Below are 24,656 nucleotides of genomic sequence, written 5' to 3'. Positions count from 1 at the left end.
AGTAGACTTCATGCAGACAAGAGCATAGACGAGAAAGGTTCCGTCGTCTTTAGAAAGTAAGCAGCACTTTGCAACGCAGAAAGATTTCCTTGGTTATCGTGATACGGCACCTATGGTAGCTGCCATGGTTTTTGCCCGGTCTGCGGTAACTCTGCTGGGCCGGCAATTACACGCCTCCCTAGAAGGCAAGTAATGCACATTGAGCTCACTATTCGGTGTCATTTGGGGCTTTGCTGTTCTCACGACACTTTAAAAGCCCACGTAGCAAGCAGAAAAAAAAAAAAAACATCATCGACGACGCCATAGCGAAGCCGGCCACTGACAACGGCCGCCGCGGCCGGCGTATTACCTGGGGAGGAAGGTGTGCGGGAGAAGGGTTACAATGCGAATGCGATGCGGGCATGACATGACGCCAATGCCGGCGGAATGAATACTACCTACTCAATCAATGTTTGCCATAGGGCTGGGTACAGCCAGGAGAACCAAGCACGGCCCAAAATACTCCCCTTGCGCTCAGCATACACCTTTTCGTATAGATAGTGACGTGCTCGCGATGGCCAAGAGAGGCAGTAGCTTTTTTGCCGCGCTCGCATTGTGCAAGCGGGAGGCCGCGGGGGTCGCTGACAACGCAGCGACTCTTGGACCATTGACGATTTGCCGGAGGCTATTTAGCTCCGGCACGGAGAGGGACGGACATAGACACAGCACGACACTAAAAAAGCTGCGCGGTTGACGTCTGCCATGGTCAGCGCTACGTGCGGACTAGCCCGAGAGTCAATCGATGTTAGCTGTCCGCGCGAGCTTGTGGCAAGTTTCTGGGTTTGCGCCTCACAATCATATGTGCCGTTGATGCATTACCTGCGGTAACCAAGCTAGAAAGTTAGAGATGCTATTCTTCGAGACTTCCGCGGCGCTACGACGGCGTATTAGGTCATGACACTCTCGTCCTGGGGATATTTTTCATCCATCCGAAGAGCTTCAGTCGTATCCCTTTAAGCCGCGGAAACCGGGCGGTCACTCACGAGACGAATCGGATCCTGTGCTGTTGTTTCACGATCGACTGCCGCCGCCATCCCGTCGCACAGGCTCGACGTACGATGTCGAAATGCTCACGGACCGTGTGACGTTATGTCGATCGGACGACGCCAAATGCCCAATGAGACTATAAGCACAAGCAGTGAGAGCCTAGTGTTGACAACATCAGTCGCCCAGCGTGGCTTAGTAGGCAGTGGTCAGGTCTCTGCCAATCACCTACTTGTTGGAGCAAAACTCTGGTAGTGTCTTTGGACGACGGCCGGGGCCGAAGCTACATACTGGTCATGGCAAGAATTCGGGCCGTTAAGTCCAAACCGACGGTCGATTCGGCCTGACGATTCGGGACAGTTGTTGAATAACATCTGAACTTGTCCCAGGCGTAACACGCCGAGGAATGTGGCAACCTAGTTGGCATCTTGCGGAGACGGCCGCCAGTAAAGTTCAGGCGGGAGATTTGAGGAAATTGTGTCGGACTGCGCCGCAGATTCGTACTGCGTACGCGCAACGTGTACAAGGACCTTGGCCTTGACAGGGTGGCGCAAAGATTAGGATCCGAGATTCCTCTCAGAACAGCTACAACCGTTGACTGTTGCAAGATAGCAGTACCTGGTCCTCCAACGCCTCATCGAAGTTGTGTCAAGGGTTTCTTTTCCCGCTTTGTTCAAGAGCTTACCCCGGCCCCCCATGGCGACCTGGCCACTTTGGTTTGCCGTACTTCCACGTGGGAATGACACAAAGGAACCCTGAAAAAGTACCCTCAACGTCAAGGGCACCCAGCCTCGCGGGCACTGGCAGGTTATACTTGATGTGGGCATAGCGTCGTGCATTGCAGACCTGAGCTCAAACTCCCTCATTTTGCTGAGACATGATAATCCAGAGGTAGACATACCGCAATGAGAAAAGGCAGGTACAGGACGCGCTCAGCGCTGTAAGCAGCTCAAAATGGGGATGGGTTCGGAGGTGAGGCAGATCGGAGACGTAGGGGGGTGTGGGCATCGGGAGGAAAGTTGATAAGTCGCGTTGAGTGGGAGGGCGGAAGGCTGGGATTGGCCCGAAGGCAGGCGTACGGCTAGCGTGCCCCCAAAAGCGAAGGGTCGCTAGAGGACCTGCTCAGTTGGGTAAGCTGGCAGATATGCAGTGAAACTCTTCATGAGCTCGTGGAGCCAGGAGTTGTCTGCCACACGCAGTCGGTCTGCAGTTGGCAACTTGCAACTTGCAAAAGTGCCCCTGAGTGAAGATGTGACCGGTTGCCGGCAAGTATCGGGGCAGGACAAGTCGCAAAAGAGCAGAGGACGTGTTGGTTGTTGGGCCAGGGACAGTCGGCAGCCTGGCGGCATGATTTGATAACGATCTCTCTAGGTTGTGTGGAGACACATTTGCAGGCGCATCCGAGGGCTGGCACCGGTCGAGATTTAGAGCGGTGTCGCGTGAGCAGCGGTGTACTCAGCCAAGCGATGTATATGCCGGAATCAAGTGTGTCGGGCAATTTGATTTGGCTTGATCGACTAGACGATGCAGATGGCTTAGAGAAGTTGAAGTGAAGCGCCAGTAGTAATGTTCTTGCCTGTCGAATGGCTAGTCAGCCTGCTTCCCTATATCCGTATGACAAGCGAGACAGTAAAGTGCGAATAACTGTTGGCCGTAACTCTGGGGTTGAATGGGCCTCGGAATCCGTTGACTGACATGCCACAGTTTGAGTAGGGGGGGGAAGGGGTGCCAATCGGTAAAGTCTGGATTGGGAATGGCTGGGCCAGATGGAGGTGGCGGGAGGGTGCGGCACAAGTCCCCGGGAGGTGCATGGGCAGCAGCTTTTGTAAGAGCTGACGGGACAGAGGGGTATTCTGGGCGGAGGATTTTCGATGGTGAATGCTGCGGTGGGATTTTGCAAAAGGTCGGTCTCGGATGATGGTGTCGTGATGGGTGGTTTGGCTTCTGAGTGAGTGGGAGGCGGCGGTACGGTATCGTGCGTGCCGTGTCTCGCGTCGGTTCTGCCTTACGGCAAGGCAAGATGTGCTGTCGCTGCAAAAGCAAGACAAGCGAAGGGAAGTCAGGTAAGGTATGTAAGAATAGGTGAGACTTGCGGCGTGGATGCAGCACTGGTGGCGTTGACAGTCTGGAGTTGCAGACCTGACGTGAACACAGTTGACCTCCCTCGCCTCATGGGAGGGAAGGAAGGAATGAAGCACTCGAGTGCCAGTGAACGGGAAACTGCGGGCGGGGCCGGATCCGAGCCGTGAGAATGCCTCAAGTGGATAGGTAGGCACCTAGGTAAGGTAGGTTGGTTTGGGCCACACGGTGCAGGTGCACTTCAGCTCTTGCAGTGACAGTAACAGAGATGATGCGGGAAGGTGTCCACGGGTGTTTCCCAGAGACAGGAAACCGGAGTGAGTCGGACCAGTGGGAAGCCGTCGACGGGGACCTAAGCGGTGGTCCATGCTCCCCGATCCGCCCAAGCGTGTGGTTGTGGTCGTTTGTCGTCGTGGTGCTCTTACCTTACCTTACCTTACCTTACCCCGTCTCCATTGGTGTCTCCATCACCCGTCGCTTGCTCCGCCCTGACCAACAAAATGACGAGATATCCAGCTCCGTTTCCTGCGTTTATCCATCGACGAGTGGGTAACACATGCAAGGAAACAGGGTAGGTAGGGTAGAGCAGGTCAGGTCGTCAGGGCAGCACGGCGCCTACCTCATGAAGGATGACGGATGACGGATGACGGACAGACGACAGCACCATCATCGTCTCAGCAAACCTCGCAGGATAACGAGGTGAACAAAGATGCGGTGGTGGGTTGGTGCTGTCACACCCACAGCAGCGAGGTACTTTGGCCGCTGGGGTGCTGTTGCACTGGGTGCAACTGTCGACGGCGCGGGTGGTGGTTCTCGGGCGTGATGTGATCATTGATGAGCGAGCACCTCCCTCACCTTTGAAACTGGGAACCTGGTGATAACCTGAGGCTCGACCTAAGGTGGTAGGCAAGCTGGTATCTACCTACCTACCTCCACTAGGTGCCTCTTATCCGCCTGTTCGCCGTACCTGCCTCGGAGTGGGGGCAGTGTCATGGTCGCGGTTCCTGCCTGCCACCTGAAGCTGACCTCGCTGTCGCCCGTGATAATGATAACCCTACCTACCTACCTACCTAGGTACCTAGGCATGCATCAGGCTGACCGGGCAGAGATAGGAACCGGCAAAAATGCAAGGTCTCCTTCCACCGGCCGACCTTTGTTGGGGGAATATCACACGTATTTTTACTGATCATCATCTCTTTTTCGATAGGTCTCCAATGGTCAATGTCCCCTCTCCACTCACACACACACACACACACACACCGTGACCCATGGCGGGCACCGAACGAACAGCTTCTCCTCCTCCGCTCCCCCACGCGTCAGTCAGCCCGCACCGCACTGAGGTGCACTCAGCTCTCCTCTCCTGCACCTGTGACTGCACCACATTACAGTCCACCGTGACTCCCACAGTGGACTCGACTCCATTCTCCATTCTCCAGTTCCGATTTCTCGACTCCTCTTCTCCGATCTCCAAATCCCCCCCACCGCCACCTTATCCTCCCTTCATCGTTGTCTTTGAACCCTGCCCTTTCTGGCCTACCATCGAAACCCAAATCCAACGATGGTCTTTCTAAATTCCTTGGACACTAACACTTGGTTGGACCCCATCCTGTATTCAGGTATCTCGGGGACAATCTGATCCAGCCAGCAATGTCTTGTGCGACCATGGGGATAGACATGGCAGCATGTCTATGTCTCTCCATGCGGCGTCTCCCATCCGTGCCTCCAGTCACCTGAAGCACCGTTGCCTTCATTTCTCCCCTGCAGCTTTCACCAAAACCCGCGTCATCAACAATTGACGCTCTCCCATACGCAGTACCTTCTTGGCCTTCCGAACCAGCTCACCACCTGACTGTGCCAGCGGCCGTGGCTTTCCCTTCCGGGGCCCTTGGCCAGCTCGGCAACTTGGCGACTCGTCCGCCATCCCTCTCGGCCATAATCACTGTCGAGACTCGCATCGTATCTTGCCTGCGTTGTTTGATTGACACCGTCTCGATTGCCCTTCGTCCCGCCCTCCTTGTAGTCTCGGCGCCGCTATCGCTCTGCCATTTGCCTTGCCCTGTTCTTTTCGGTGCGCGGCCATATTACCATGCGGTCGCAACCTACCTGACGCTAAGCCTGCCAGCGCTAGTGCTGTCTTAGCCCAGAGATGCGACCCTTCATCAGGTACTGGAAAATACGGGGGCACACGAGTTGATGCATCTCTCCATTTTGGGACACCTGCCGCCGACATGCGCGAGTCGACACTACACAATTACACATGCTCGAGTCGGCCGGCCCAGCCCACGGCCGCCTCATTCCCCTCTGCTGTGCCCTCGCAGTTGTATAGAGTACCAGAACCAGATACGCATTGCGGCAGAGCACCGCGCCAGGCAGCACCCACCCATCGCCACCACTATATCGGCCCATAAGCCCAGACTCGGCCGTTGGAGTAGAGTCCAATAGAGCCAACCGCGGTTATCTCTGTCGCTGTTCCCCAGGAGTCTCTACCCTCAGCCGTGCAGCATCATCAGACCATGGCGGCCGCGACTGCATCAAGGCAGTGATGAGAAGCATGGATACGCCAGTCTGCCACACACAAAGAGATCCGAAAACCAACAAGTCCGCCCACACCTGACAAACCTTACCAATGCGCTGGACCTTGCCGACAATCTTCAATCAGAAGGCAGGGCCGCACTACCTGGTAAGCTACTACACTATGTACGCAGCAAACCGAGGGCAGGGCACCCACTGCCACCTCCAACAACCCTCTTGGAGTTCGCCAGCTTCCAATTGGCAATCCCTGGCCACCATGTTGCTCCGGTAAAGAAAAGGGCAAGGGCCAAATCGTCTCCGCATCGTCTCCGCGCGTGCGCGCTGTGCTGTGGTACCCCAACTTGCACACCAAAAAATTTCATAGAGGTAGAGAAGCAGGCTGGTCGCTGATTCGATGAACCAACACCAAAGCCACCACTTTTCCGTCCGTCCTTTGGTAGGGAGCAAGGGGGGCGTGTCTCCAACAGCCGTTCAACGGCTTGGTCCACCAATCCTGCGAAGAAGGCTGGCCTCTCGTCGGCCGTCGCCTTATCTAGGTGGAGAGAGGCGCACCCGAGGACAACTGAGAAAGGAACACTGAGGCGGCTGCGCAGGCAGGCAAGACAAGACAAGTGGGGATGCCCTCTCGTTGGTCATTTGAGCCGGCGCACGCACGATAACGCAGCGAATGCCAATGCGTACAACAACGCCTCCAGGGTCATCAACAGTCTTGGAACAACTGATACATGCCGCTTGTTGTGATTGAAGACGCTGGTGGAACATGAAGGAGGACGTGACGGATTGGCCAAGCCACAAAAGACGAAGACACCAGCGTGACGAGGCTTACTTCGCGTGTTCTGCTTCTGGCATTGAGCAAGCCAGACAAGACGCTGGCACGGCCGAGATTCGAAGAGAGGAATAATGCTCGGCGCGACTGCCTGTTTGTCGGTAGTTGATCAGCACGTTGGCGAAGAGGCAACCCTTTGCAGGTTTCGGATCCTCACAAATGCGACTGCTGGGAAGCATTGTGGAGGTGCTGTGAGCTTATTAGCGTATGCAGGAGAGCTGCCGCAGCAGCAGTAGCAGCATCACCAGGACCGGCGGACCGATACCATGAGGATCCATCGCCGTACAGAGAGGTCCATACAGACAGTATGGACGTTTCCTTTCCATCGGTCTCGACTTTTAGTCCAGGCCGCAATGCTCCGGACTGCAGCCAGGCACAAGACGACAGACACGCATGGCTCGCGACGTGAATCACTTACACGTGTGGATGGGGGGTCCAGGTCGACAACGAGCTGAGGTCGAGCCACGGAATTCTCCTCTTACCATTGTGTCGGGTTACCGAACGAACTGAGACGTTGCCGCGGGAAGAACAGTTCAAAGCAAGCTATTCGGCATACTAGCGGTATTAGCTTCCCAGCCAGCTCAAAACCCCCTCCAGACAGGCGAATCAGCGGCACTTGGGACAGTAGCGTCGCCCCCAGCCAACGTTGGCAGTCCGGCGATGGCTGTGACTTGACCGCTGTCTGTGTCTGGCAAGGGAATTGAGGGCTCAGCAAGCTGATCGGGTGCATTCTCGCTGGTTACTGTTCTTTGATTTGATAACTGGCTCGCCGTGGCCCTGCCGACTGCGAAATGTCCAACGCGTCCCTCAGGACTGGTCGAATCGAGTCCGCGGCCAGTCTGGCCTGCCCACCCCATCATCCAACCTCTGCTCTGCTCTGCTCTGCTCTGCTCTGCTCTGCTCTGCACCTCCAGTCCAGTCCCGTACCGACAGGATCAGGATTGGCCAGCCAAGAAAAGCTGCTGATGCACACCATCAATCCATCACCGTACACCCTCCCTGGTCCCCTGTCACTCTATCCCACACCCCTCGACTCTCTCTCACTCTCGAGTCCCAAGGGCCCGAATCCCCCCATCATTCCTAGCGCGCAAAGGGACCATCACTGGGTATCCTTGACTGCCCCCCCAACTTGGCCATCCCAGCCCAGCCTATCCCATCTCACCTGGACCGCTAGCATAGCGGCGGTATCCTCACCAGAGAACTGCCTCTATCTGCGTCGTCTGCTGCGTGCAGCTGAAGTATTACTTCCACCCACTCCTCCGCATTATCTAGACCGCGCTCCATGTTCCCTTACCAACTTCGACCTCTACCCACGAACTTGTCGGCCGTCTTTCTGACAGAATCCCAAGCATCCGGTAGCGTCCAGACCCCTCGCCGTCTCGACGGCTCTCCGCCTGGTCCCCTCGACGCCCTCACTTGCGCCCGGGTCCGATTTGACTGATGTTGCACTGTTCGTCCCTTCACAACCGCAAAGTTCATGCATCAGACGTACCTGTCACTGCAAGGCGCACACATACACATCCCACCTTGACGGCACCTCGTCGCTGTTCCGCCAACCGTCGAATCGCATTACCGCAATATCGTCGCCCACCTATACCCTTGTGACAACTACCTCGCCCAGTAGTCGACAAAGCTGATTGCGCCCTTTGAGCCGCCGCCTCTCGAATTCCAACCTCATAGCTTCCTCCCCGCTCGTCGTGCCCTCTGCGGAGGTCGACGAGCGTGGATTGCACGAGTCCACGATGGCTCTTTACACCGATCCGCCACCCTTTCGCAAGTTTTCCGAGGACAAGCCGTCGTTACTGGTTTGTTGGTGGATAACGTCATTTTGCACCATGATCATCTTGCTGCGGGTTGCTGGCCGCTTCATTCGGACCGAGAGGCTGTTCCAAGAGGACAAGGTCGCTGCCCTCGCCCTCATCCCACTTTGGCTCCGGATGGTCTGCGTGCATTTTGTCCTACTCTACGGAACCAACAACTCGCAGTTTGACGGTTTGTCCCCGGAAGATGAGCACAGAAGGCAGATTGCGAGTGGTCTCGTGCTCGCCAGCCGCATCTTTTACGCAGCGACGTATGTCATTTCCCAACCGCCCGCACGTCTTCAGCCACGTTTTCTGCCAGTCAGCAACGCTTGGATGAGAACCAACTTTTGAACCGTTCAGACGGTAGGATGGCTTGCTAACGCTTTGTCTGTGCAGATTGTGGATTTTGAAGAACACTATTTTAGAGTTCTTCAAGCGCCTCACTGGCGTCACTTGGGCACGTTCTTACGAACAGACTCTGGTTTTCATCAGATGTACTCTGGTCGCAACCTTCATCGCCATCGTCATCAGCGACCTGGCAGAATGCAGGCCCTTCCACCACTACTGGCAGGTCACTCCCGACCCCGGCGGGCAGTGTCGCCAAGGATTCGCCCATCTCATCACCATGGCGACGTGCAACATCCTCACCGATGCACTGCTCGTCTTTTTCCCTATCCCGATCATTTTGCGGAGTCAGATGGGTCTGAAGAGAAAGGTCCAACTTACGCTGCTTTTCTCCCTCAGCTTGGCAGTTATCGGCGTCACCATCTATCGGGTCCCCCACGTCATCAGGGAGCACGGACAACAACAACTACGATCGGTATTCGCATCCGTGGAACTCTTATTTGCGACCACAGCAGCGAACGCCCTGGTGCTAGGCTCGTTCGTACGCGATCGAGGCATCAAGAAACAGAAATTTAAGTACGGCTCAGTTGCGGCTGACTCGATGGATCGGAACTCCGATTCGCGACGGCCAACCATTCACCGGCATTGGGGCAGCGATGAAGACTTGGTGCGAGACGTTGGCCTTGGAGTGGATCCTGATTTGAGAGAGCTGCCGGACGAAGAGTATGATCCGGAGAGCCCGCGGTACACCCCTGCACCCGTCGCAAGGCCATTTGGCGAGGACTTGCGGAACTGGCAATTCCCTCAACGCAGCCGCAGTAACGCCGAGCGCAGCGATGCCTCGCTATTGCCGCATGACCAACTCTCGTCGTCTCGAAGTAACTCAACCACCACCCCGCGAAGAGTTTCGTTTTTTGATGTGGGAGGGCTTCTGTCTGAGGACCAGTTCGGCGTGCCGACCTATCGTCGGGACAGTCTCGTCTCAACTATCGATCCAAAGTCGTCCCCGGGACATGGAGTACCATCACCCACGCTCCCTGCCCCGTCGACTGGTATGCGACGTGGCTCGACAGCGCTTCTGCAAGACCTCGGAGGTCTCCTAGGGCCGAACAATACCAAGCAATCGAGGCAGAAGACGAGGAGCGGCACCGAACTCCAACCCATACCGCAATCACTTCACGATGATCACCCATCGTATAACCCACGCCCCGGCGAGCCAACGCTGATTGACCCCGGCGGCTTACTGAAGTAGCTTTTGACACGACTACGGACGATTCATGTTTCACCACACCACCTTAATCGCGACGAATTGCACTGCATCACTACAGCCAAGGCAGCATATGCCCATGTACAATGACGACTTGACGGAATTTTGGAATTTTCACACTTGGAGTTACAGAGGTCTCTAGAACCTTGCTGTGGCGTTTGATTTCGGACCATGAAGGGGCTGGACGCGTCACGTTTTGTTTTCTGGGAAAGATGATCATCACGACGGGATATTCGGAGTAGGAGGAAACCCAGGACAACCGAGACAGGAGCCATGTTTTTGCCTCTTTTGACGATTGCCAAAAGCTGCCGGCTCTCCTTGCTGTTATTTATCGTTAACATATACCCCGGCACAATCGCCATTATGTTTGTCCTGCAAAGCCTGTTCACTATTACAACATCAACAAGAGATATAATATAATCACGACGCAGTTGACGAACAAACACTGTGCTGCTTTTTCGTCTCGCACACTCCGCTCTCGCGCGCCGCAACCATGTATGCCGTTTTACCTCGTGCTAATCCTGCAACCAGCCTGGTCCCTGCGTTTGCCATGCCTACCAACCGTTGCTTTCTTCTGGCCTATCCCCTACCCAATTTCAACGACTGACTCTGCGCCCCCTGAAAGTTTACCTTGCTTCCTGTCTAACTTTTTTTATTATTTCCCCGTCGCCCTGCGGTGCCGGTTCCTTTTTCGCGTGGTCTCGGTTTTTCGAGGCTAGTTCCTCTCGGAGGATAGATATCTCTCGGTCGGTCGGTCCCTGACTCACTCTCACTCATTCATCTATCCGCTTCCGCTTCCCGATCTCCCCTGTTGTCTCGCCCGCCCCCGTTCCATCTTTGCCTCAGCCGACAGCCGAAATCCGGTCGAGAGGGCCGGGTAGCCTGTAGGTTAGGTATGTGGAGCCAGAATGCTTCATCTTCTGCTGCTTTCTTTCAAAGTCGCAGCATTCCTCCCTGTTAGGCTTGGGAGGAAAGGGGCTCTCTGGCATTGACGCATGGGTTGGGGTTCTCTCGCACAGCGGGGCCTACGTGTGTGTGTGTGAAATGTCTTTTGGGATGTATCCTGTTGGTCAACGGGCGCGTCGGAAACGTGGGACTTGGTGCAGAAAGGCATTTGTGGTGATGGCCTTTTTCCCCTGTGTGAGATTAAGGCAGTTGGTTAAGTTAAAAAGGGGGTTTGTCTTGTCTTGTCTTGTCTTGGCTTTTGGTTGGGATGTATTATATCAGCGTTCGTCCGGTGTTCCCCCCCGGATCGAATGAAGGCGTGGCTTTACACGTTGCGTTGACAGACTTGTGGGTATTCATTGCATAAACTCCTGCTATATGCGACTAGAATCAGGTTAAAAGGGATTGGGCACGCTTCTGAGGGATGCAAATTGTTGCAAGGCGCAGTTCCGCGGCGAATAATCTCCTCTGATGCCTAGGTTCGACCATCTCACGAAATCAAGTTGGCCCAGGTGAGGCTTGCGTGTTCGCCACGGGAGTTGACTGGAAACGGTCTCGCTGACGAAGCAAACGTTTGAAGAGTTTGTTGGCCTATCAAATACAGGGCAAACAAGACAAGCACGTTTGCCGATACTCTCTGGTTAGTGGACATGTGCTGATCATTTACCAAGTTCGCCTTTGAGGGCAGCCAAAAGACGTGATAAATAATATGTTTGATAATTGTCCTTCTAGTTGAAAGCCCTCTTTTTTGGTTTGATCATACACAAAACAGCAGACCGTAGCCGTTCCCTCAACGCCGAACTCGAGTGATGCATATAGTAAGCTCCTCCTCCCCGGGCCCTGGGCGATATTCTCCCATGTAAGGAGCCACGTCCCGCCTCCGGAAAGCCTCTCACTTTTCCGTCTGGTCTTTCTTGTCTCTCCTCCCCTGCTTTCCAAACTGCCACGGCCAGTAACGCGGCGTAATTATGTGTGTAGACGCGACGCTGACTGACCAGCCCGCTCATACACACAAACGGTAACTGGCATAGCGACCGGCCGTCTCGGAGTTACGGATGATCTTGACGACCTGGCCGCGCTTCAGACCGAGGTACTTGGCGACGGGGTCCTTTTGCAAGATGCGGGGCAGCTGGGTCTCCTTGAGGCGGTAGCGCTTGAGCAGCGCAATCTTCTCCTCGCGGCTCAGCAGGATGTGCCTGGGGACGAGCTCGTGCTTGGTGATGTTGACCAGCAGGTCCTCCTCCAGGAAGCACTCGACCTTGGCGAACGACTCTATGGTGACCAGCATCTTGCGCGCGGCGGGGGACAGGGGCACGTGGGTGACCATGATGCCGGACGAGTACTTGTTGCTGATAAGGTGGTGGATGAACTTCTTGATCTCCTTGATACCAAACGTCGTATCGGCAAGGAACTCGACCCAGAGGGTGCCGCACTCGGGTGTCGGGTTGGGGTTCTGGGACGTCGGCGGAGGGGTGAACTTGCGGATCATGTCGGCAGAGGGGTTGGCGGAGAACTGGAGCTTGCCACGGCTGCACAGTAACGCGTTAGCAAAGATGAAAGCGCGCAAGGAAACAAGAGACGCGCTCACTTTACGCTTCCGTCACCGCTGGTGTACTCCATCTTGAAGCGGTCAAGAGAGATTGTGAGTTCCTCCTCGGCCAGCTCGTAACCCTGCACTCTTTCGTCAGCTTCACCGTCGTAACGCACGCGAAGTAATCATCTGCTTCGGAGAGAATGCCTGAAGCTCAAAGAGCATCGGCTTTCCCACCTCCCATGCAGTCGATTGAGGGTAGTCGTACGCGATCCGCGGCCATCTCGTGTGCCGTCCTCCAGGCTCGCCACAACCTGGTGACCTCCTTGTTCACATCCTTCTGCTCCGACATTGTGGCAGCGTTCGACTACTCCGCTAGAATCGAATATTTGCGGCCAAGAATGGTGTTGAGATTCGAGATGGTGGATGGCGGTCGGGGTACGGGATTGGGTATCGCGAAGGGTCGACGTCGAGGTTGGAAAAAAGGACTGGCGTCGGTCGCAAAGCCAAAAAGTTCTGGCGTTCGACTTCAGCCTTGCAGCGAAAAATCTAAGTGGGGCCCGAGCGCCCAAAAAACACCCACTCTGAAGCCGGGCTTTTCTGGAAAAATACCGTCGTTGAAGGGTGAAGATAATCCGAGACAGCATTAGACGGAACAACTGTACTAGTAAGTACGTACCCAGACAGCTCGCATCCATCCAAGGGTGATTGACAGACACCCCAGACCGACCGGTGGCTGCTGGCAGGTGCACGAGCCACCACCAGCCACGGGCCCTCTTGCTTCCTGCACCGATCATTCCAGGGTCCATTGTGAATGGACACCAGCGAAGCACTGAGAACACTGAAGGGTGTAAAGGCGCACGTGCCAACGTGGCCTAGAAACCCCACAGTCGAGTCCACGGAAAGCAGGTGGCCTTAGCAGGGAAAGTACCTGCCACGGAACCCAAATGGGTGAATTTCAACAAAATTTGAGGGTCCCGTTGCAAAGGTACCACGCAAAAGTTCACCTTTGCGCGGCCCATTATTTCTCCCTCGCCCATCCCGATTCCCCTCCTCCTCTTCCACACCTCTCTCCTTACGACCAGAGCTGAGCGCATTCACCGGCCTTTGCCAATTGATCGTCCCTTTTCCCAGGACGGCAGGCATCTTATACATCTTCGACAATGGCGGACACTAAGCAGGCACCCGCTGCCGCGGCCGAGAAGGCCGAGCAGAAGACCAGACCGGCCATGCCTGATGAGGCCGAGTTCAAGAAGAAGCTGAACGTTGCTGAGAAGGAGCTCAAGGAGGCTGAGGACAAGCTGGTATGTAAACACAACCTGCAGTTGACGAATTGCTGCAGCTCTTCTTCCTTGCCGCAGCATTGTAGCGCAGCCAATTTACGGCAATATCATAAAAGCAAACATGCCGTCTAAAGTCGCGATTACTCACAAGCCTCTCAATCGCAGAAAGCCATCAAGGCCAAGATCGACCTCGCTACCCCGAACAAGAACAAGGACCAGCCCTCTCCTACCCAGAAGCGTCGCCAGGAGCTCATCTCCCAGCTCAACGAGATCCGCCAGAAGCAGGGCGCCGGCAAGAATGCCCGCACCGGCAAGCTTGACCAGATCAAGCGCCTCGATGAGCAGATGCGCTCTCGCATTAACGAGCAGAAGAACGCCAAGTCCAAGGTCAATTTTAAGAGCGTTGAGGAGGTCGACCGCCAGATCGAGAAGCTCGAGTCGCAGGTCAACTCTGGTTCCATGAAGATCGTCGACGAGAAGAAGGCTCTTGCCGAGATCTCTTCCCTGCGCAAGCTCAGGAAGAACTTCTCCCAGTTTGACGACTCCCAGAAGCAGATTGACGACCTCAAGGCCAAGATCAAGGAGATCAAGGACTCCATGGACGACCCGGAGGCCAAGGCCATGAGCGAGCAGTACAACAAGATCCAGGCCGAGCTCGATGCCATCAAGGCCGAGGGCGACGAGGCCTACAAGAACCTCTCTTCTCTCCGCGACGAGCGTACCAAGCTCCACGCCGTCCAGAACGAGAAGTACCAGGTCGTCAAGACCCTCAAGGACGAGTTCTACCAGGGTCGTAAGGCTGCCCAGGCCTACGAGCGCGAGGCTCGTGAGAAGGCTCGCGAGAGGAGAAAGGCCGAGCACGACAAGTACATCAAGGACCGCAAGAAGGCCGACGCCGAGAAGTTCCTTGCCGAGGCCAGCGACCCCGCATACCTCGAGGAGATCCGCCGCGCCAACAGCCTGCTCCAGTTCCTCGATCCCTCCCACAAGACCGAGAAGGCTCCTCTGCTGGCCGACAGCGGCCTCAGCGCTCAGGCTAGCCGTACCGTCGACGACTCTGGTATCAAGGGCATGAAGGTCGTCTCTAAGAAGGACCGTGACGAGGACTACCTCCCCGCCGCGAAGAAGGGTAAGAAGGGCAAGAAGGGTGGTGCCGCCGCCTCCGATGCCGGCAAGTTCAACTGCCCGCCCTCCGTCGTTGAGGACTGCGCTTTCCTCAACATCGACCCTCCCATGAGCCAGTCCGATGTCCCTGCTGTTGTCGAAAAGGTCAAGGCCAAGCTGGACAACTGGAAGTCTGACCAGGAGGCCCAGACTCAAAGAGTGAGTCCCAAAGGATGATGCGTACCAGGCTTCATGTCACTAACATGCTTTGTAGAACATTGAGAAGGCCAAGAAGCAGCTTGAGAAGCTCGAGGCCGATGAGGCCAACGGCATCAGCAACGGCGACGGCGTCGAGGAGGTTACCAAGGACCTCAAGGAGACCTCCGTCGAGGAGAAGGCATGATTTCCATCACCGCCCTCCAAACCGCCGCCTGAGCCTGAACTGAGAAACTCCTCTCACCCATGACTATTCGGTCAGCCCAAGGGTCCCGTATAGCCCAAACCTATAAAGATAAACGAACACACACACACACACACACACACACCCAAAACTCCTACCCTTGCATAAAAAGTCGGATCTCGGGGACGCAAACATTTTTTTTATAACTGTGGCGATTTTCTGCGTCTTTCCAGCCCACTTGCTCGCCGACCTTGAGGGCTTTCTTGTACTTAGCAGCTCCCCCTGTTCCAGGGCAAAATGAGAGGAAAAGAGAAAAGCTATTTTCAACCTGTACACGATGGGGCATTCTTATACCGTCATGTGATGGACCGTGAGTATCCTAGCTGCCCAAGATTAACCCACCAGAGCAAATATCAGTGGTCAGAGATAAACCTTGTACTGCCCACGAACTGTCCCAATCACGACCATGTCTGAAAGCCCGCGTCCACCAACGCCAGCAATGCAAGTAAAACAAAAGAAGCTCTCCCCTGCCACCCAGGCTGTCATGTCTGGCATGCATGACGAAACCAACGGCTGCAGTCCGCGCTCTGTGCCGACCCTATCACGACGCCGAATTGCCGGCATTGGTCCGTCCTCTTGGGCTCGCGTCGGGCAGGTGTGCTTGTGCGTCATGTCGGACATGACCCTTGAGGAAGGGAAGAAAAGCAAAGAATCCCCGCTGTCGTTGACATGCTGCTGACCTGTGTGTGGAGTGACATGCTCTTCACAGCTGACCTTCGTTCTCTTCGGGTACAGCTTTCGGTCTCTGCGCTTCATTTGACTCGCGTCCTGTCTAGGTAACCTCGGTTGCTCGCGTGTTGTGTAGATGTGTTGTGTGATCATATGACGTCTGTTTGATTCGCGGACGTGACGAAGTCGCATGTTCACGACGGCAATACAACGATGTGTGTCATGTCCCAGATTCACCCGAAGGAAAGTAAGTGCTCAGAGACAAGTCGAGAACGAAGACGGTCAACCGTCCCCGTGAGACTTCTTTTTAAATGTTTGTAGATTGCTCTAGCTCGCCGCATATCTGAGAGGCTGTTTTCATCTGTCATAGAATACTAGCGCAAAAGTATGGTAAATGTGGAAGAAAAACAAGAGGTATCCGGCCTGCGCCGTCGTGAATGCCAGCCATGAATGGAAGTTTCCCCTCTTTCCGTTGCCCGTACACCGACGCCAACCTACCGAAAATGACATAGGAGAGGAAACATGAAAAATCAAGTACACAAAGCTGGTGAAACGGAAACACGATTTCTGTCTCTCTCTAGAAACGTATCAACAACGCCGCGGTGGGGCATCCCTGAGTGGTGCCGCACCGTTTCTGCAATGCAATAGTCTGGCGAGGCCGCGGGAAAGGGGGGGGGGGGAAGGCTTATGCAGTTCGTGGATCTCATGAAACATCATTACAAGCAAGACCTTTTTGCTTCCGGGGGAATATCCAGCGCGTGAATCCTTTAGTATGGTTGGCCACCGTAGCCGTAGTAAGCGCCGGGACCGGGCGGCGGCGCCATTCCTGCCATTCCAGGCATTCCTCTGGAGCCGAAAGGTGCCGGGGGGCCGGGCGGTCCTCCTGGAGGAGGGCCTGCGGGCGGCATGGATCTCCTGTTTTCCCTAGGGTCTCTTGGGGCCGGTGTTCTCCTGCCCATTCCTCGTGGGTGCTCGAATGGCGGCGGCGTTCTTCGTGCGAATGGGTCCTTTTCGTGCGAGCTGACACCTGCAATGGCCGGAATGTCTCGTCCACCAACCTGAATCCGCCGGCTGGTCTTCCGAGAGCCGCTGAGGGCGCTCAACGGAGGGTCCTTGACGGTGGGATCGTCATCGGGAGGGAGCGTCAGGTCTACCAGACTGTAAAAGTATTCCAAAACCTCGGGATATCGTTGAACGCTGGACTGCCAGTCCTCGTCGATACCGCGCTTCAGGCTCGCTTGTGCCTCGGCAATCTCGTTGGGGTGAGGTTGGGTGTGGTAGTAGTGGTAGGCTTGGGCGGTGATGCGTTCGAGGTTGGCGGTGTGAGCAGCCTTTCGGCGCTCAGTGAGCAGGCGGAAATACTCCAAGATGTAGTCTTGGGCATGGGCACGAACCCAAGTACTGGCGATCAAGTCAGCGATTGGAGGAATTGCGGCATTGCTCCCCCTTATACTTACCGAATCTCGTTGTATATCGTGTTCATCATGCGATGCTCGGCCTGCTTAATGGCAACATCAAGACCCTTGGCCTCACAATCGCACGCCAGAGTGGCAGGAGCATGGCAAATGGCGCAGTCGGGGTCCATCCTGACTGTGGTTTTGCGCTGACGAGGCGTGCGTGGTGTCCGCGGCCTGTGATGATCTCTCTCTCTGGTATACATCTTAGCTGAGGGTTCCCTTTTGGGACGCCGACGGTCTATAGTCGACGGATGGGGCAAGGTTCCGAGTAAGGATAGTGTACAAAGAGATCAAGATGGTTCATCCACTAATAGTACAATGGACATTCTTCCTCGAGACCCGTACCATGGGTCTCTTGAGAAAAGAAATGCTGGGTTGGGGTTGCAATGGGGCGTTGGAGTAGAGAGGGAGTATGGGAGGAAGAGAGGAAGGCGGTGATGAACTGACCTGACTTATTATTAAGAGGGGAGGATGGTGACAGATGAAGGACCCGACGTGTCGGCAGCGGTAAGGAAGGAATTGGGAATAAACAATACTAGGACGAATAAAGCGAGTTGGTACTGTCGGTTGGTGCGATGTATCATGCAGCTTCGAAGCATGAAACAAGACGACAGACAGCAAGCAGCAATAGTGGCAGCAGTAGCAGTGAGCAGTGCAGAAGGGATCCAAGGTCGGGGGATAGGATGGAGAGGACCGAGGCAGGGAACAAACAAGAAGTGGTCGTACTCGTTGCCGGAGCGGTGCGTTGCGGTGCGGTGCGGAGCGGTGCAGTGCAGTCGGGAAGCACGACACAGGCGGCTCCTAGTGAGAAGGGGAGACGAGACAAAAACAGACGATGCGGAGGAGACGTGGGGAGAAGATAGTTCGATCCACGAGGGCGCAGGCAGATGAAGAGAAGATCGAATGGGAAGGGGTTTTTGACTGCAGAGAGTGTCGTGGCTCGAATGCGAGCGTGTTGCAATATGCAAGTCTGGGGGCAGAGTGGCCCAATGGGAGGGGTGGCAAGCAGCAGACGTCGTTTGCCCAACGGCGTCCCAATGGGATGAGCTGGTGTCGGCGCTGGTGCCGGTGCTGGTGCTGATGCTGATGCTGATGCTGATGCTGATGCTGCTTGGGCGGACACTAACGAAGCGGCGGGCTCTGCGTGCGTCTTGCGTGGTTCGTGGGATGGGAGGGGGGAAGAATGGGCTGGCAGATACGATACGGTCTGTGGGAGGTGAGGTGGGAGACGATAGATGGCGAGGAAATGGTAAAAACCCGCAGCCAGACAGACTCTGAAGAGTTGCGAGTTGCGGTGCAGCAAGCTGTTTGGATCTGAGCAATGAGAGAAGTGGATGGGGACGATTATGTGTGCGTTGTTCGCCCCTCGTTCAGTTTTCGGCTCCCAGCTTCAGCTTTTCTCCAGTCTGGCTCCGGTGCCGTCTCCGTTTCCGCCTTTGGTTTGGGTTTGGGCTTCAAGGCGGTCAACAACCAATTGCTGCCGCAGTAGACCAGACTGTGTCTGTAGGTAAGGTCAGGTAAGGTAGCATGTACCCGACGCCTGTGACCTACTGTCCTGCAGCAAGGCAAGACAACCTCCACTGTCCACTGGGAGACACCTCGTCCTCAAGCAGAGAAGCCGCGGGGCGTTTGCTGTGAAGCGGGGAGGGGAGGTTGGGCGAGAAGCGAGCGACAAGCACCAGCCTGCTTTCCGCTGGCCGTCTTCTGTCCAACGGGAGCCACCGAAGAGGAAAGAAAGCGGAGAGGGGCAGACAGTGAGACCCGCCCGACCTGGGTCCTTCGAGACGCCGACACGGCCGGCAGGACGGGGTGCGGTGCGGTGGGGTGGCTGGCTGGATTTCCACCTCACACACACACCAGGTGCACCACTGCACAGTGGGACACTGCACGACTCTCGCTGCTGCTGCGATGGATGGATGCAACCCAGAGGGCCCAATCCATTTGTTCGCCCACCATCGAAGAGGAGATTGCCGTAGCCATTGAGCCTCAAAACTGTTGCCATCCCCTTCAGCTCGCGCAGCAAGAAAAGACCAACCACTTGGTTCGCCATCAACATCGCCATGGCCATGGCCATCGCCGCCGTCCATGGCTTTGCCGCCGGTGTTTGGCGGAACGGCCGGTGGTCGATGCATCTGCAACCCCTCTTGTCAGAACCTCAGACCCCCGCTCACCGCATCTTGAGACCATGTACCTCCCTCAGCTGGACTGCTGCCAGAGCCTGCCGCCCGCTGGTGAAGCATGCCCACCGAAACAGATAGAGTTGTCGGATTACGGTGCATCGAGGCGATGAACCTGTGGCAAGTGGCCATGGGTAAGCTGCATCGTCCTTTTTCTGTGCATTTCGATTCGGCTAAAGTTGCGTTAGCTGTACGAAGCCCACCAGTGGTTCATGAGGTGTGGAAGAGACGTCCAAGAGGCTGAAAAGACGTCCGATCCCTTCGTCTTATGTCTTATTCCAACGCAGGCAACTCAAGGCAACCAGGCAGTACGCTGGCCTGGAAATGACGGCTTTCGACAAGCGTGGGCTGCCTGACAGCGTCGTTCGCCAGTTGATCCCAGTCGCGGTCGGTTGCTCCCGCCCCCGCCACATTATGTAAGAACCTACCTTACGGTGTAAAGGTTGCGTATCATGTAGTCTCACGTAACGAAGTCGGCAAACGACGACGCCAATGATGCGGTCATTCCTACGCCAAGTATTGACATCGAGAGTCTATCTTACAAAGGATCCGACGGACGGTTAGCCCAAACGAATTTGACCACGGAACAGACGAATGCGCTCATATACTATCTACACACCAAGTATCATGCTGTTGAAATTGGGATGGCTCTTCCGTTCATTGAGGTCGTGTGCCGTGGAGGACCCCCCGCTGAGGATAACTGCCCCTCTACCATCGCTGACGCGATCGCAGTCTGGAGGTCAGAGGACGACGGTATGTTTTCGCCGATCTTTGGAGAGTTCGCCTGGGGAGACGAAGTCGACATCGACAAGACCATTGTTTCAATGATAAAGTCCCGCGCACCTCTTCCTCAGCAAGCCATCGACTTCTTCGCCTTTGAACTCGTTCCCGACTGCATCGGCCTGGCCGTCATCTATAACACTCTTGTCATCGAGCTTCCAGAGACGGACTTCGAAACTTTCCACCGCCGTCTCGCAACGCTTGCTGACAGAATTTGCGGCGTTCCCTTGCTTTTGCACTACAACAATGGTCCTTTGCCCAATTCCGAGCACACGATCGACTCGGGCGCGGCCAGAAACCAGCGATTCATGAGCATGGGATGGCGGTATTCAAAGGTTGTTGGGGCCCGCGGCTCCTTCGTCCAACAGACAGCCTACGCTGATTTGCAACTGAGAAACGCAGATACTGCCGGTGAATTCGTTCGCTATTCTGACGTGTTCGACCCTCTCATCGAAATAGGTTCTAAGGTAACGCTGTGATGCAGCAATATTTCCGAACACGAATAAATTGATTTGGTTGCTTTGGTAGATGTCGTCCCCCTGCCACCTTATGTAAGGCAACAGATCTCTTATCTTATCGCCCTATCGCGGCAACCCAAAATTTCCCAAGCTTCATGACAGCCAACTGCAGGTGACCAATTCTTCACGATCGGCTTCTAGCTGGCTCGCTCGGGACAATGGCGTCGAGATGCTCTGGCAGTCATTCTTTGTTTCTTCCGTTCCTATATCCCTCCTTTTTTGTCTCCCGAGCCACCAGCGCATCCCGTCTCGCTACGAGGACTATCGCATCCCGCCGCCATAGCTCCACCCACGTCGCCCAAGAACCACCATCGAGCCGACTCAACCCCGCCCCCGACGACTATGCCTCGCCCAATTTTGCCGACAAGGCCAGCTTGGCCCTTTATGCTGGCCCTGGTGGCCATGGGTGTATATCATTCATGCGCGACGCATATCTTCCCGACGGTCCCCCAAACGGCGGCGATGGAGGCCATGGAGGCAACATTTACATCCAAGCCGTCCACGGCGAGACCTCTTTACACAAGCTAGCGAGGAGACGCTTTATTCGCGCAGGGCGGGGGAAGACTGGACAAGGCAGCGCGAAGGGCGGCCAGCGGGGCGAGGATGTCATCATCACCGTACCCGTCGGTACCGTTTTGCGCGAGCTGGAGAGAGAAGACCCCGTTGCTGAGGAGGCGGTCCTCCAGCGCGCATTGCGAGCGAAGAGAAAGGCCGAGAAGCGTGCAAAGCGAGAGCGCGAAGAGGAGCTTGCGCGCAGAGAACTGGTGATGACCGACGAGGAGATTGAGGAGGATAGATTGATCGAAGAAGAACGCAAGGCCAAGAAGCCCGAGCCGGAGGATGATGAGCCAGAGGATCCCGAGCGTCACAAGTGGCTTCTATATCCAGGCCTGTCCAAGTCCGACCTGAAGACTATTGCTCTGCCAAAGGCCCCTCGCCGTCAACGACTTTACCGCCAGCCTCCTGGCCCTATCCAAATCGACTTGTCACGCCCATCACCGCAGCCGATTCTGCTTGCCACCGGAGGTGTTGGCGGTCTCGGCAACCCGCACTTTGTATCTCGCGAATTTCCAAGGCCAATTTTCGCAACAAAGGGCGAGCGAGCCGTCACGATGCAAATTGAACTCGAGCTAAAGCTGCTCGCCGACGTTGGTCTCGTGGGTTTGCCCAACGCCGGCAAGAGCACACTGCTTCGGGCTCTTACAAATTCGCGCACTCGGGTCGGAAACTGGGCTTTCACCACTTTGCAGCCAAACATTGGCACCGTCGTGTTGGACAACTACAAGGGCCGACCGGTCATCAAGAGTTACAAGCGCTATCCCGCTGCTGCATCTTCAACTGGCAACCACGAGGAAGAAGTCCGGGTTGAACAGCGAACTCGCTTCACTGTTGCTGATATTCCGGGTCTCATCGAGGGTGCCCATCTGGATCGTGGACTTGGCATGGAATTCTTGCGTCATGTCGAGCGAGCTGCGGTGCTTGCTTTCGTTATCGACCTCTCCGCTGGGCCTGCCGTGAAGGCGCTCGATGCTCTGTGGAGGGAGGTCGGCCTCTATGCCCAGATGCGCGAGGAGGAGGAGCGAGATCGTGAGGTCGACTCTCGTATCGATTGGGACCTCGCTTCCAATGGCGACACCCAGCGTCCATACGGAGGCAACATGATGATTGCCGATGCCCCTGAAACTCCCAAGGAGGAGTCGGGACTACACATCACAGCCAAGCCCTGGTTCGTGGTTGCCACCAAGGCCGACCTTCCCGAGACGCAGGAGAATTTCAGGCAACTGAAGGAGTACCTTGAGCAAATCAACAACGGTGCCGCTCCTCACCCAAGTGGCGTTGAGAAGGGAACCTGGACGGAAAATTGCGCCGTCATTCCCGTAAGCGCCATTCATGGGCAGGGAGTTGACAGGATTGTTCACTGGACTGTAGGATTACTTGATGAGTAAATGCATCACGCTTGTACCATATTTGTACAAAACCACTCAACGCCAGTCCTGGACTGATTTCATTCTTGAAATATGAGACAAAGAAGCCACCCATTAGTTGTAAACCCTTTTTTTTACATTTTGTACGATACTCCAGACTCGTGCTCCATCATATCGAAGGCCGGCTTCGCAGAAAACCATCCCGCCATCTCGGTACCGATAGACTTGTATGTGAACTCAGCATCCTCCTGCTCAATCTTGGTGGTCAAGTGACCGCGCCCTCCCGCGGCGGCATCGGCGAGGAGCTGCTGGTGGCAGCAGCGCTCCAGGCTGAGGAACCAATACACGCAGCTCTCGACCGACTTGCCGCAGGTGATGAGGCCGTGGTTCTGCAAGATGGCGGACTTCTTGTCGCCCAGCGCTTTTGCAATGCGGATGCCCTCCTCCTTGCCCAGCACGATTCCGCCAAAATTGTCGTACAAGACGACGTCGTTGTAGAAGGCGCACGTGTCTTGGCTGATGATGTCGAGGTTGCGGCCGAGGGTGGAGAAGGCCTGGCCGTAGAGAGAGTGGGAATGGGCTACGCAGTTGATTTCGGGCCTGGCTTCGTGGACGGCGTGGTGGATCATGTATGCTGGGAAGTGTTAGTACGTTATTCGTAGTAGCGTGGTTTGAGAAAGTGGCGAACCGGCGGTGTTGAGCAGTCTAACAGGGCCGCCCTCGACGACTTCACCGTTCCCGTCTACCCGGATCAAGTCAGATGCTTTGAGTAGAGGCCACGGAACGCCGAATGGGTTCAGCCAGAAGGTCCCTGGCTCGACTGGGTCCTAATACATCTTGTCAGAAGAGAGGTTGCGATGCGAGAACCCGACAAACTCACGCGAACAGTGATATGGCCAGCCACGCCGGCGTCAAACCCGTTCTTGGCGAAAATGCGGAAGCCCAAAGCGAGACGCTCCTTGAGATGCTGTCGTTGCTGGTACGGGTCGTCGTACTTTACTGGCTTCATGTTCAAAGAGAGCTTCATTGAGCCTCTGTCCACGGTCGTTTTGGCCTTGCCATTAGAGGCGACGGTGGCGTCCACCTGTGGGATCTGGTTGACAGTTGATGCGGGGGCCATGATTCTGGGTTGTGAAGTTTACAAAGTCACAAAGTTGAGGGGCAACATTACTTGTCAGGTTAGACGAGAATGGAGTCAAGAGAGCTATGGCATTTAAGTAACCCGAGTCGCCTCCAGCTCGCGCCCTTGTCGAGCCGAAAGGCGCGGACGCATCCTCGCATGCGGGGATGTCTCAACCTCTCGGCTGGCATTCGGCTGCCGTTTCCCACGTTCTGATGGCAAAACAAGCTCTTGTTGGGGGAAACATTAGCATAAGGTAGTCGAAAACTAAGGCACCTACGGCGGCAGGTAGTAACAGAAGCTCCCCAGGTCCCGAGGCAACAACCCCGCATTGGGCGATCGATGTTAGGCCTATCCTTGCCAACGACTGCCTCGGTGCCCACTCCATGCTGCGAGCAGGACCCAATCAGCTTCCAGGCATTAGCAGACCGGACGTCTCTGTACGCCAGCCAACACACAGACGTGCTCGCGTGCTAATGATTATATATATATCATCTGCAAGCTGTATAAGTACACGGAGGTAAGAGGCGAACGACAGCTCTGGTGCTGCGTCGCGGATAACACGGAGCTACAGAGGTTTCAGGAGCTTTCGTGTAAAGCCGTCAGAGCACACTCCAGTGACCACATAGGTGTTCGCCAGATCAGTCGAGCTGAGGCTCACGCTTTGAGACTTGACACTGTATGCCTCAGAGTTTCCACCATGAGATGAAGTCTCCAGTGCGAAGTGGACTTTTTCTAAGCAACTCCCCGCTGGCTGATGGAGCTGTTGACTTTGAGGAGCTGCATTGTGTCTGTCTGTCTTTCAGGTGCTTC

At 55.6% G+C, this 24,656-nt stretch overlaps 7 protein-coding genes across 7 annotated transcripts; 4 read left to right on the top strand and 3 right to left on the bottom strand.

The window, feature by feature from the left end:
• Positions 1 to 8,202: 8,202 nt before the first annotated feature.
• CGCA056_v005170 (uncharacterized protein) lies at positions 8,203 to 9,859 on the top strand (the record flags this gene model as incomplete). The annotated part of the gene is made up of 2 exons (XM_037320423.1): positions 8,203 to 8,531; positions 8,659 to 9,859. The coding sequence occupies 2 exons, from the start codon at positions 8,203 to 8,205 to the stop codon at positions 9,857 to 9,859; spliced, it is 1,530 nt and encodes a 509-aa protein (XP_037181957.1).
• A 1,963-nt stretch (positions 9,860 to 11,822) lies between these two features.
• Positions 11,823 to 12,702, bottom strand: RPB5 (DNA-directed RNA polymerases I, II, and III subunit RPABC1; the record flags this gene model as incomplete). The annotated part of the gene is made up of 3 exons (XM_037320422.1): positions 11,823 to 12,348; positions 12,408 to 12,490; positions 12,619 to 12,702. The coding sequence occupies 3 exons, from the start codon at positions 12,700 to 12,702 to the stop codon at positions 11,823 to 11,825; spliced, it is 693 nt and encodes a 230-aa protein (XP_037180948.1).
• An 811-nt stretch (positions 12,703 to 13,513) lies between these two features.
• CGCA056_v005168 (Uncharacterized protein) lies at positions 13,514 to 15,140 on the top strand (the record flags this gene model as incomplete). The annotated part of the gene is made up of 3 exons (XM_037320421.1): positions 13,514 to 13,654; positions 13,799 to 14,956; positions 15,012 to 15,140. 3 exons carry the CDS (start codon positions 13,514 to 13,516, stop codon positions 15,138 to 15,140), a joined length of 1,428 nt encoding a protein of 475 aa, XP_037180949.1.
• Positions 15,141 to 16,633: 1,493 nt separating this feature from the next.
• CGCA056_v005167 (uncharacterized protein) lies at positions 16,634 to 17,451 on the bottom strand (the record flags this gene model as incomplete). Its single annotated transcript, XM_037320420.1, has 2 exons — positions 16,634 to 17,267; positions 17,324 to 17,451. The coding sequence occupies 2 exons, from the start codon at positions 17,449 to 17,451 to the stop codon at positions 16,634 to 16,636; spliced, it is 762 nt and encodes a 253-aa protein (XP_037180950.1).
• A 2,693-nt stretch (positions 17,452 to 20,144) lies between these two features.
• Positions 20,145 to 20,759, top strand: CGCA056_v005166 (uncharacterized protein; the record flags this gene model as incomplete). The annotated part of the gene is made up of 1 exon (XM_037320419.1): positions 20,145 to 20,759. One exon carries the CDS (start codon positions 20,145 to 20,147, stop codon positions 20,757 to 20,759), a length of 615 nt encoding a protein of 204 aa, XP_037180951.1.
• A 197-nt stretch (positions 20,760 to 20,956) lies between these two features.
• CGCA056_v005165 (GTPase MTG2) lies at positions 20,957 to 22,744 on the top strand (the record flags this gene model as incomplete). Its single annotated transcript, XM_037320418.1, has 1 exon — positions 20,957 to 22,744. One exon carries the CDS (start codon positions 20,957 to 20,959, stop codon positions 22,742 to 22,744), a length of 1,788 nt encoding a protein of 595 aa, XP_037180952.1.
• Positions 22,745 to 22,857: 113 nt separating this feature from the next.
• novR (Decarboxylase NovR) lies at positions 22,858 to 23,843 on the bottom strand (the record flags this gene model as incomplete). The annotated part of the gene is made up of 3 exons (XM_037320417.1): positions 22,858 to 23,357; positions 23,412 to 23,550; positions 23,604 to 23,843. 3 exons carry the CDS (start codon positions 23,841 to 23,843, stop codon positions 22,858 to 22,860), a joined length of 879 nt encoding a protein of 292 aa, XP_037180953.1.
• Between the last annotated feature and the right edge of the window lie 813 nt (positions 23,844 to 24,656).

This window comes from Colletotrichum aenigma, assembly GCF_013390185.1.
Source record: "Colletotrichum aenigma strain Cg56 chromosome Unknown KSG_Cg56_contig03, whole genome shotgun sequence".
Classification (NCBI taxonomy): domain Eukaryota; kingdom Fungi; phylum Ascomycota; class Sordariomycetes; order Glomerellales; family Glomerellaceae; genus Colletotrichum; species Colletotrichum aenigma.
The sequence above is the reverse complement of the archived record's forward strand: the minus strand, read 5'-3'. Positions and strand labels throughout refer to the sequence as shown.